We start from the raw sequence: 12,017 nt of genomic DNA on the forward strand, positions 1-12,017 counted from the left end.
CAAAAGAATTAATGAATAAAGAACACATTGCTAATAAAGGGAATGATGCGTGGTCAGTAGATTTGGAAGGCAAGAAGTAAACGTTTTCATAAGCTATGTGACTTAAGCTGGGGTCTGACTCTTTAACCATGAAGACAACCATGTCAATAGTTTTGAAGTTATATATTCACCCTGATTTTGTGATACCCCACAAACAAGGTTGTTTATGAAAAAGTTAATATTATGTCACTCAGAAAAGGACATAGTTCTTTTTTGCTTTTTTTTTCTTAATATGTTAGATGTATTTGAGGATTATGCATCCACTACAACAGCAGCACAGAATCTCCTTTATACTGCTGCAAAGAAGAGAAAAGAGGTATGGTTTTTAATGATTTGAAGTTTCTTTAATAATGTCATTTTCCCTTAAATTTGAAGACGCTACAGAAAGCTAGTCTTGAAAAATCTACTTGCTAATACATGGTCAAAAAGCTTTCCTGGATGAGTGCTATCAATTTTGGAAGAATTAAAATATGTGTGTATGTATAAATAAATAAATTAGTGGATTCCTCTTGCAGCTTTAAAATTAACCTGCCGGATACGAACTGAGTTGGAATAGATGTACTGGTATTTTCCTAAGATTACAAACAGCCTCTGTCACGGCTGTTCTGAGATTCCCAAACTGTAGCGGGGGAAAAGTGAACCTGATCCTTATTAATTTTCACTGATGCTATTTAAAATCCTGTTGACAGAAATGAAATTAGCAAGAATGAAACCAATTTCATACAGCTGCTTTTTAAATGAGGACATAACTTTTCTGTAGATCTTTCTAGCTCTGGAAAGCATATGTCAGTTTGCTAAAACTGCAAACTTTTTTCTGGGTACCAGTTTAACATCCAGTAAACATGGAGCTCTGTTTCCAGAGGAATTTTCAGAGAAGAGCATAGTCTTTACATCAGGTGGAATAGCCTATGACATTTCTACTTCTTTATTGTCAAAAAAGTCCTTGCCCACTGACCTTCTCATTTTCATAATTAGTACTGAGACCGTCAAAATGTCATAATTATCTGAAAAGCACATAGTGGGTGAGGAAATGACATTAAACAATTAGTTTTGCCAAGAAGCCTTTCTAAGTCCAGTCAAGTTCAGAAGTTACTGCCAAAATCAATAGATTAAAATAAGTTTTTGAAGTTTTAGTCCAAGCTCTTTTTGAAGATATGTTCATACATATGCATACACACACACATGTATCTATATACGTGTGAGACAAGTCAGAAGAGAAGTTAAGGGGAAAAAAAATGAGTGAGGTGCTGATTGAGCCTCTTGCCTTTTGATCACCTTTTTTGATTTGCCTCAAGACAACAAGAAAAATACCTTATTTACCATTGCTAATGTGAAATTTCAAGGAGATAAATTAAATCCTGACAAGTTTGGCTGAAAAGTTGAAAAAGGAACCTTCTAAGTATTAGCTATGGAAAGATGCTACACATAGTACCTCACAGTTGCTTTGGCCAAGATAGAACTTCTACTTTAAAATGTCATCTGAATTTTTTATAAATAATTTGACAAAAGGAGATTGTGTGTTTTGTCTTGCATAGGTATTACCAAAAATGATGGCATATTGCTACCAGATTCTGACAGAGCCAAACATTGATCCGAGGAAAAAAGATGGAGCTTTGCATGTTATAGGGTCCCTAGCAGATATTTTACTGAAGGTAAGTGGGTAAAGAACTGAAAAAGGTTTGTAATTCCTATTATCAACTGCCTTTTCCAATAAAAAGATCTTAGCTTATAAAGTATGGCTAGCCCTTAGTCATATTTATAAAGTCTGTGAGAGATTGCACTGTACAATAAGAATCTGAGGATTTGTTTCTTTAAAAATATTAACATTCTTTCCTGTTTTTTATATTCCCATTTTATACGCAGATTTTTCTTCTCAAGTTTCTCCAAAGCTCTATTTGTTTGCTACAGAGCAGTCCCTTGGTCCTTTCCTGCTTTACTAGTGAAGTGGCAGGGTGTTAAAATAGCAAACATGTATTCCATCAATAACATTGCCTATGATTCTTTAGCAAAACCCCCAACAGCCTGCACTGTCGTGGGCTGCTTCTGGTTCCAGAAAAATGTTTACTTAACATGTTGCAGGAATGTTTTGTCTAGCTTTCCAGCTTTCTTACCCTGCAATGTGTGGCTCTAAGTCTTATTTCATCAGCCAGTTGGGAGTTTTGGAAAGAGCACAGAGTTTCTAGCCTTCCTCCATTTTTTTATAGACAGTATCTTCAGAATCTTGGGTATTTTTCTGGAATTTGAATACACATTTAATCCACATTGTTGCTCTCTAATGTAATACTGGTTACAGTTTCCCTTATGCTTTTGTAGACAGTGGAGTCCAAAGTATGCCCTCTCTCCGTGGCAAAAGTAACTGCCAAAAAGTTACCACTTTTAGCATGAGAATGGTGGCCTTGTGCTGGAGGCTTCCTTTTAACAGTAATTTACTTTATTTTATGCGAGTTCTCTATCTGTGCAGGATATGTCTTCATGTTACAAGCAACATCTTACCTACATTTACCATTTTTTTTTTCCAACATACCAATCCATGATCTGATCTGAAATCCTGAAACAACCTGTAACTTTTGCAGAGTTTTTGTAGATTATGTTGGATTGTAAATGTCCTCCCTCATGCTGGAGTATAACAGTGAAAGAGGAAGACATTGTTTGTGTTGTGAGGAGCCTTTCACATTGACTGGGGGCTTCTAAACCCGTTTATCTCTGTCCTGAGGGGGAAAAAAAAAAAAAAGATTTATTCCAGTGTACTGCCCCTATTTGAAATTTTCAGTCTTGGAACATGAGGTTATAATATACTTTATAAAAGAGTAATATTCCCCAAACACTGCAGGCTTTTCTGAACTCTGAATTTCTTGTGTTTGGGATTTGGCAGATTGAAAAATTCCATTAACTGTTTCTGCATAAAATACTCAATTTGTAAATGCTTTCTGGCTAGCAAACTGACTGAGACATAGGGAGCTCATAGACACAATGACCCTGCCTTAGCCACCTGGCTTCCTGTGAATATCTTGGGATTTGCCAGGGTTGGAATAATGAGGGATCATTATCATTGAATACCCTTCTCCAGCCAAGGAGATTTCTGTCACAAAGGTATTATCTTAGTCCATTAATAAACATTAAAAAAGATGTGAGTTCTTGTTGCAGTGTCTAAAATAATTAGTTTTGATGCTTATAGTAACAGAAGATTGTTTGAAACTCAGATCTATTTCATACTAATATTTTCTTCAGCTATGTGTGTACTCCTTTGTAGCAAGAATGGAGGTACTAGGTTATTGATCCTAATTAATTTTTAAGAAAAATTGGCTGGAATCAATTGCCTTAAAGAAAATTAAAATTCCAGTTTACAGTATTGTAGTAAGTAATGTAGAGTTGAATATTATATGTATAGTTCTTTCACTTATCTGACTTTGAACTTGCTGTGCTTATGAGGCTAGTCCAGTTTAAGGTGTGAGAACCAGATCTCTTTGTGAGAGGATACCGTTATTACATAGACAAATCATTGTATTTCCCATGGTTGATAGTTGAAATGGATTACTTGCTAGAATGAAGTATGTAAAATGAATAGTCTCCAAAATTAATTTTTATTTACACCAACAGAAGAGTGTCTTCAAGGATCAAATGGAGCTGATGTTACAGAATCATGTGTTTCCATTGTTCATGTCTAACCTGGGGTACCTCAGAGCTAGAGTAAGTTCACCGGTTATATCAACTTCAGTATTTGCTGTGATTCTTTCCTTTGGAGTTTGACTTCATTCTGAATGTCAGTGAAAGAAATAAAGCAAGTACGTAGTAAAATTTCGGGTAACTACCCTGTACAGTAATTTTTCATCATTTTGGTTTAAGAAATGATTTGTCAGTTAATGAATTGATGGAAGGTCTATGTTGTATTATTGTTTACCTCTTTGACCAGACTGGAGAATTTGAGCAGTGGTTGTGTCCCAGTTGTGACCATTTTTCACTAGCAGATCTCAATAACTAGAGTGGCTGGACTGCTGTGAAGAATAGGTAGACTTTCCAGACTAGATAATGTCAGCTTGAGTGTAGCTTGAAGAAAATTCCCAAATGCCCATATCGGTCATAAACAAACAGTGAATTTTCTTTAATTTCTGTTCTGAATTTTTTTCCCCCAGAAGGACCAAAACTATGAATTCCAATTATGTGCATACTGAATTTATTGGAATTTGGGAAAGGAAAATAAAGAACTGCTTAAGTGCAAAAACTGTGTTACATTTACTGTACGAATACACCCTAATTACGTGGAAAAAGAAGCAGTGCATGCAAAAAGATAGATAGATAGCATTGGTTTTGAATCCGTTAAAAATACTAAAAATTGCAGTAGTCCCTAACTTGCTTTTCTTTTTGTCACGCAGTCCTGTTGGGTACTTCATTCATTCAGTGCTTTGAAATTTCACAATGAGCTAAACTTAAGGAATGCAGTGGAGTTAGCAAAGAAGAGCCTGATTGATGATAAGGAAATGCCTGTCAAAGTAGAAGCAGCCATAGCTCTTCAGACGTTAATAAGCAACCAAGAGCAAGGTATGCTACAGTGGTTCATCAGTTTTATACAGTGATTGTTTTGTTGTTTTGGGGTTTTTTTTTGGTAGAGCTGAGGAGCACATTTATCTAAACATTTCTACCATTTAAAGACATAGATTTCAGAACATTTCATCATATTTAGACATCTTCACTTGCTCATTAGTTACTGTATACATCCCAGAATTCTGACTTTTAAAGTTTTTATGGCAGGTCTCTGCATAAAAGAAGTTAGAATCAACATAGTTCTTTTAATAAAGTAAATAACACCTGTCTTTGTTTTTCTTAGTGAAGTGAAATACTGTGTATGTTTAAGAACGAATGCTGCCTATGTGTGAGGGCATGTATTCCACCAAAACAGTGGATTTTTGTTGTAGATGACGTTTCAGTATTGAATACTGTAAATGTACAATTTATTTACTTTGTTAGTCCACCAGTTATAGACTCTAAAAGTGCCTTTGGTAGATTTTTTGTTTAGTTCTAGTTGTTTGGGTTTGTTTTTTTTTTTTAGCAAATTAAACCTTAAAAAATTATTTTGCTCAAGAGTAGTCAGCTACCTAGTAGCTGTGAGGTACTGTGTATTTGTGTTTATGGATAGTTGATTTTACTTACTGTCAATTGTGCTTTTTTAGCCAAGGAATATGTGAAGCCTTATGTAAGGCCAGTTATGCAAGAACTATTGCACATTGTTAGAGAGACGGAAAATGATGATCTTACTAATGTAATCCAGAAGATGATCTGTGAATACAGTCAGGAAGTAGCTACCATCGCCGTTGACATGACTCAACACCTGGTAAGAGACAAGAGTAAGATAACAGTCCAGTCAGAAGCACATGCCTAGTTTGGTAAACATTAATGAACTTTGAAGTGCACACTCTTTAAAGTAATCTTTATAAAGGTCCTCCTATAGTATTCACAATATCTTTTTTTTCTGTATGAGGCATCTTTAACATCTACAGGTTTTCAAAGATACTGAATTTTGTCACTGGTTTTAATGAGCCAAGCTCTAACTATTTAACATTTCAAATGACTTAACATAGCCAGACTTCTCAAAAAAAAGAGGAGTTTTTAATTTTCTATATTCCCCTTTCAAAAGAAAGGAACATATTTTTCAACGCTGACAGCTCTTACAGAGAAGGCATTGCTGCTCTTGCGTTAGCTGTCTTGGTTTTGCATGACAAATTAGAAATGTGAGTTTGTTCTTGAATGTCAAGTTGATTGGTTATTTTTGTAGGCTGAAATATTTGGTAAAGTACTTCAGAGTGAGGAATATGAGGAAGTAGAGGACAAAACAGTTATGGCCATGGGCATCTTGCACACAATTGACACTATCCTGACAGTTGTGGAAGATCACAAGGAGGTGAGATTTTCTTTTATACGTCTTTTCTCGTGCTGTTCACTCGTGCCTTTCGTTCATGGCAACAAGCACTTCTATGTATGTTACATCACTTAAGTTGACATGAATGTGCATTTACTATAGTAGGATGGTGATCAGTACCAACTGCTCTCTGACAAATTTGAATTTAAAGCCCAGTTTATTTTTGTGATTTCTTAATTGTTTAGCTCTCAACTTCGAGAAGAATTTATATCCTGAGTGTAAAATCCTTAGCCTTTATTCTGGTAAAGACTTCATCAGATAATTGTATTACAGACTATTAAAATAGATTTTAGGGTGAAATATTTTGCATAAGGCTCATTTTTTTACAATGGTGGCTCATATTTTGTTGTTTGCCCAGCAATTTACTGGATAGAATTCCTAGGAATTGGTCTCCCAGTTGTGGTGCAATGTAAGTCTACATTTCACATACTCAGGGGGGAAGGAGATTCTTTGCTCATGCCACCTGGGCTGACTGAGGTAGGAAGGAGTATAGTGACTGACCAGAGAGGCAAAGTCAGTCAGTAACTTCAAGCTCAGTTGGCATAAAAGTGCTTTGTCCGAGATTGTTTTGCTTCCTTATTTTACAATGAGAATGTTTCATTGCAAGTGTGAAATCTTTTTATGAAGCTTATAATTTTAATTTTACATTAAATAGTAATTATTTTCTTGTACGACCATTGTGTTCCTTTGGATTTTAAGACATCTTTCATTCCTTTACAAGAATCCCTTGCATCTTTTGAAAGCTAAAATGAAATCTGGTAGCTAAGCTGAGCATCAGGAATAATACTCTGAAGGGCATCTTCAGGTTTTAGCCTAGGAAGACCTCTGGGGTTGGGATATTTTTGGTATGAACTTAGCAGCTTGTTTTTTTGTTGTGTGAAGCACAAACTAAAATACTGTTCAGAATGCTCTTCATCTCAGGATCTTAAATCATTTTAGAAGTGATATAAATGATACAGAAATGATATATGAGGCTGAAAATTCCTTAGAAATCCCTTTCCTTTTCACCATTAAGTATGGAGAGAGTTTAGGGGATGATCATTTCTGAGTCAAGTGAAGGTAAGTGGATGAATCTGTTGTCACATACTTAATCCTTTGGTTAGAACAAGCCGAGAAAGCCTGACATCCTGCAAGATTATGTCTGTAATGAATGACCTGTGGTAATAACATGAAATGTTTGTATTTGCTTGTTTTAATTGGACTTACAATGTGGCCATATTGTTCTCCTTGTAATTTAGTTTAATTCATAAATGTGGTCTGTCTGTAAAACATGGCAAGACTGAATCCTGACTTCAACACAGTTCTATGCTCCCAATTTCTGTGTGTTTTCCCCTTGCTGAGGCTACTTTGGGAAGCTCTCCGTAGACCTCAGGGAAAAGCATCTATCTCTTCCATTCTTCCTTTTAACCCATTCTACTTCAAAGATTTTGGACAGAGGCTTTATCTCAAACACTTTGGGTACAGTGTTACTTTATGTCCAGACAGGATGACAAACACAGTTTTTGAATAGGATCTGTAGAATAACCATAACATAATATTTTTTTCTTAATAAAGAAAACTGCTGTAAGAGGCAAGTTTTAGAGCGACACAGTTTACTGAAAATTTGAGTACATACATCACTGAGACCTTATTTCATGATACTGTGATCCTTAATGCAGTATTTAAAAAGTGATAAAAGCCTTTTTGCTTTGAAGAACTGCTCAAACTGAATTAGTCAAATACATTGATTAAATCACTCTGTTTCTAACTTTTTTAAAAAACCTGCTTTATGTTTTTATTTCAGATAACTCAACAGCTCGAGAGCATTTGTTTACAGATCATTGGCCTCGTGTTGCAGAAACATGTTATAGGTATGTTTTAGAGATAATTTTTAGAAAAAAAATACATGATTTTACATACAAAATTCTTTAATTATTTCAAACAATACTATCTTCCTGAGCGGAACTTAATCTTTTTGTGTGTGTCTGCTTCTTTAAAGAAAAAAGACGTTTATTTTCAGTTACGGTTTCTCCTCATCTACTCTTGTACATTAGTCAGGCTGGTTATTGTGTTTTGGAGGTCAGACTGAAAAGCAGAAGATGCGGTTCTGATTGTAGTTCTAACCAGCTATGTTAAAGGACAGCATCTACAATTCCATTAGTAGTTTATGGACATGGTCTGCAATTAAATTACTGCTTTATCAATACCTTGCAGTAAAGAGCTATACAGTTTTGTGATAAGGCCTTTAAGAAAAAACAAAGGTTGAGGAAAAAAAAAATTTTTCAGTAAGTCATTTAGAAGCAATGTCTTTGATGTGCTGGTAATACATTTTTCTGGTCTGTATTTATAATGAAAAACTATAGCAAACATAAGGCCTGTCTAAAAGAGTCTTTTCCAATTTGTATTATTTTTCTACATACTGATTTAGTTACTAATTGCTGTCTTCTAGTTGTTACATGACTTGGGGCTTGGTTTCAGATTTCAAGGTATTTGAAAGCTAAATTCATTTTTTAAAGCACTCTACTTCAAATTGTTTCTCCTTTCCAGAGTTTTATGAAGAAATTCTCTCCTTGGCCTACAGCTTGACATGCCAGATGATTTCACCTCAGATGTGGCAGCTTTTAGGTGTTCTATACGAGGTTTTCCAGCAGGATTGCTTTGAGTACTTTGCGGGTATGATCATATCTATTCTGTTGATGTTTCCACTGCTTGGGAATTCATCTCTAAAACCACCTTAATAAGGGTCGCTTCCATTTAGTGTCTTGGTTTAAAATGATCATGTATTTGAGTCATGCCCTGACCGTCTGTTTAATGTGGGAGTGTAACAGTAGCATATTTAATTAGAAGTATGTTCAAATCTGTCAGTGTGATCAGTTGTTGCAAGAGGTCCTGAACTCAAAGAAAGCTGAAATATACAAAGTTAATGTGAAACTACAAATTAATTAATTAAAATGTAGTCCTGTTCTATTTCCTCTTCTGAGAATGCACCCTGTGTGGTGCACTTTATGAAGAATTCTGCTGGAATAGACTTTTGCAGAGTTTGAATTTCAAACCATATCCAAGAATCTGAGCTAGTGAATCCTGTTACAGGACTGCAGCCTCACAAGTTAGCACTTGCATGGATTAGTTTGTAATTTTTTTCTCTTTTGCTGTTCCTGTTCTGCAGATATGATGCCTCTCTTGCATAATTATGTGACCATTGACACTGATACTTTACTGTCTAACCCAAAGCATTTAGAAATCATTTATGCTATGTGTAAAAAGGTAAGGCTTCTGATTCTTACTGTTGCGCTTAACACTGGTACATAACAATCAGATTAGTGGAGTGACCTGAACATGTCAGGTGGTGGCTAGTCATTTCAGAACAAACTGAAATTTGGCCTCAGCTCAGTTCCTAGCATACATAGCACCTTCACACTTTTTAAGTGACAGGCTTTTTTAAAAATTATATGCACAAATCTGTGTGGGAGAAAGTTGCTGTTCATCTTGACTCTCTTCTATGAACAGCTATTTTGGTAAGTAGAGGAATTACTGAAGCCTGATTTCCTTGGGTTGTGCATCTTGCAATTGGATTCTCTGGTTGTCAGCTAAGGTACAAACTCATTTGAAGTTCTTCCTACATTTATAATGTTTCTCTTTTATGTTGATTCTCTCATGTATAATAAAGTATGAGATCACTCTGCAGCCTTTCTCTGATTTTGGGCATTATAGAGTGTTAAGCATCTAGCTACCTGCTTATTGTTAAGAAACTTACAGAGATTAAATGTGTTTGAGAATTCTGCTTCTTTGTCAGGTTTGATTGACACTGACGATAAAGTTGAAATGTACTGAGAAGCAGCAGTTGGTTTCACATATATGCGCATATACACAGAGAGATTGCATACATCTTCTTTTTAATCGGAAACTAGTCTAGAGATAGGACTCACATTGCTGTTAATCTGCCAGTGTCTATTAGAATTGAAGTAAAAAAACGGAAACAGAATGCGGAAAACATCAACTATTCTTTTAAGTAACTTTTCCTTTAAAAAAGGGAAAGCAATGCCATATAAAGAATACTAACATTCATAAAGAACTGTAGCAATTTCTTCTAATTTTTTTAATTAATCTTCAGCCACTTATCCTTGTTTATGTCCTGTAGAGGTGATTTTTTTGTGTGTCCTAAATCCTCACAAAATACAGCATGAATAGATATGTGTATGCCATGTAGAGGTTTTTGATGCATGCAGGTACAGGAGCACTTGCTTTCAAAGTTGTCAGTCGTTAATACTGATAAACTGAATTGTCATTCTGGTTGTTAGGTTTTAACAGGAGATGCAGGAGAAGATGCAGAGTGCCATGCAGCCAAACTCCTAGAAGTAATTGTTCTTCAATGCAAAGGACGGGGTATTGACCAGGTGATACATGTTGAACAGGCTTTTTCTTCTACTGGTTTCCAATGATATGTATAAGATTCCTGAGAAAAGCAGTTGGAATTAGAGAATTTCAGGGAAATGTGAAGTGTAGGAATGGGGAGAAGTACAGAAATAAGTAAATGAGCTCTGGAGAGTTTTTAAGGTTGGGGGTTTGGTTTTTGGTGTTTGTTTTTTTTTTTATAGATTAAGGGGCATGACTGGAAAATAAATACAGACTGAACAGTAAGGATATCATATGATGTGCAGGATTGTCTTTTTTCGCTTTCTCCTAATAGGATTTCCCTTTTGATGCAAAACACACATTGTTAAAACTACTGTGGCTGAAAGGTTAGCTATACATATCCAACTACTGAAGCTGTTACTCCAAGCAATACAGACTTGGTTCTTTTCAATATTTTGAATTGCTCAGTGCATTTGGAAATGAAGACTTTTTAGCGTGGCTGGATTGTGATTGCTGGGAAAAATATAATCACAAATTTCCAAAGTTTATTAGAACACACTTTTAGATAGTAGCCTTTTTCATATTAAGGGCGAAATTCTGGTTTTATGTTTTAGATAATGCTTCAGCCTAAATAATTTTAACATACCATGTTTGATGTTGCCACAGTGCCATTCATGGACTTCAGTGATAAATTTTCAGTTAATTTTACTGAAACCAATATAAGTTTAGTAATGTAAATCTGAAGTAACTGAAGAGAAAAATGTTCCGTGAAAGATTTTATTTATAAAAGAAATCTGGAAGGGATTAAAGTGAATTATATACATTTGCACTGAAAGAAGTATGTGGTGGAAGGCTTAGCTGAGCTCCACAACTCTGAATTAAAATGGTTGCACACTGAACTGATACTCATGAACTAAAACATTCATTGTGCTTCCCAAATTACTATAAAGCATAAACCTGCACATTGAAATATATGTAGATGTTTATTTCATTGTGTAAAAATGTGTGCATACTTGCTTTTATCTGAATAAGTCTCATTTCAAACTTCTATAAGAAATTTAACATCACTTTACATTCATTAGGAAAAACTGCTTTTCTTTTTCTTGAATATTTAGGTAATTTCATTTTTAATGCCTGTTGGTTTTGAAATTGTTGAGTATTCAAAGATGAAAATGTCTTTGAGTTCTTTTCTAAACCTTTTAGACATGCTAGAACAAATTCCACCAAATGGCCCCAAATATTCTCCTCTGTGCTGAGAGTAACATTGGCAATTTTTAGCTCAGAGAATAACTGTTTTGGGGAAGATTTATAAGCATGTAATCAGAGGCTTAAAATGGTTTTATACTAGGACGTGAATAGAATGCTTTCCTAGGTTATACCTGTACTTTAGTTAACTCTGGAGATCAATTCTGATAAAAGTACTTTAAACTTTGGTATCATCTTGCAACATGTATAATGCCTGATTGTTGGTTGTTTGTTTTTTTCTCCTTTGTTTTTATGTGCCCAGTGTATTCCACTCTTTGTGGAGGCTGTTCTGGAGCGGTTAACGAGAGGAGTTAAAACAAGCGAGCTTCGTACCATGTGTCTTCAGGTTGCCATAGCTGCACTCTACTACAATCCTGACCTACTTCTACACACCTTAGAGAACATCAGATTTCCACACAATCCTGAGCCCATCACTGCACAGTTCATAAACCAGTGGATGAATGACACAGACTGTTTTCTTGGGTGAGTA

General features: G+C 35.2%; 1 protein-coding gene across 1 annotated transcript in view; it reads left to right on the forward strand.

The window, feature by feature from the left end:
- The window catches only part of IPO8 (importin 8), a gene marked incomplete at both ends in the record, with an annotated part of 46,120 nt that overhangs the window by 23,604 nt on the left and 10,499 nt on the right, over positions 1 to 12,017 (forward strand). Inside the window, 11 exons of the mRNA XM_082009686.1 lie at positions 279 to 355; positions 1,575 to 1,691; positions 3,637 to 3,726; positions 4,410 to 4,575; positions 5,205 to 5,365; positions 5,807 to 5,932; positions 7,734 to 7,800; positions 8,477 to 8,602; positions 9,096 to 9,193; positions 10,228 to 10,323; positions 11,790 to 12,010. Of these exons, the coding sequence (XP_081865812.1) occupies positions 279 to 355; positions 1,575 to 1,691; positions 3,637 to 3,726; positions 4,410 to 4,575; positions 5,205 to 5,365; positions 5,807 to 5,932; positions 7,734 to 7,800; positions 8,477 to 8,602; positions 9,096 to 9,193; positions 10,228 to 10,323; positions 11,790 to 12,010 (1,345 nt within the window). The remainder of the gene's footprint in view (positions 1 to 278; positions 356 to 1,574; positions 1,692 to 3,636; positions 3,727 to 4,409; positions 4,576 to 5,204; positions 5,366 to 5,806; positions 5,933 to 7,733; positions 7,801 to 8,476; positions 8,603 to 9,095; positions 9,194 to 10,227; positions 10,324 to 11,789; positions 12,011 to 12,017) is intronic.

The sequence above is a fragment of the Phaethon aethereus genome, assembly GCF_964289735.1.
Source record: "Phaethon aethereus genome assembly, chromosome: 1".
In the NCBI taxonomy this organism is placed as follows: Eukaryota; Metazoa; Chordata; class Aves; order Phaethontiformes; family Phaethontidae; genus Phaethon; species Phaethon aethereus.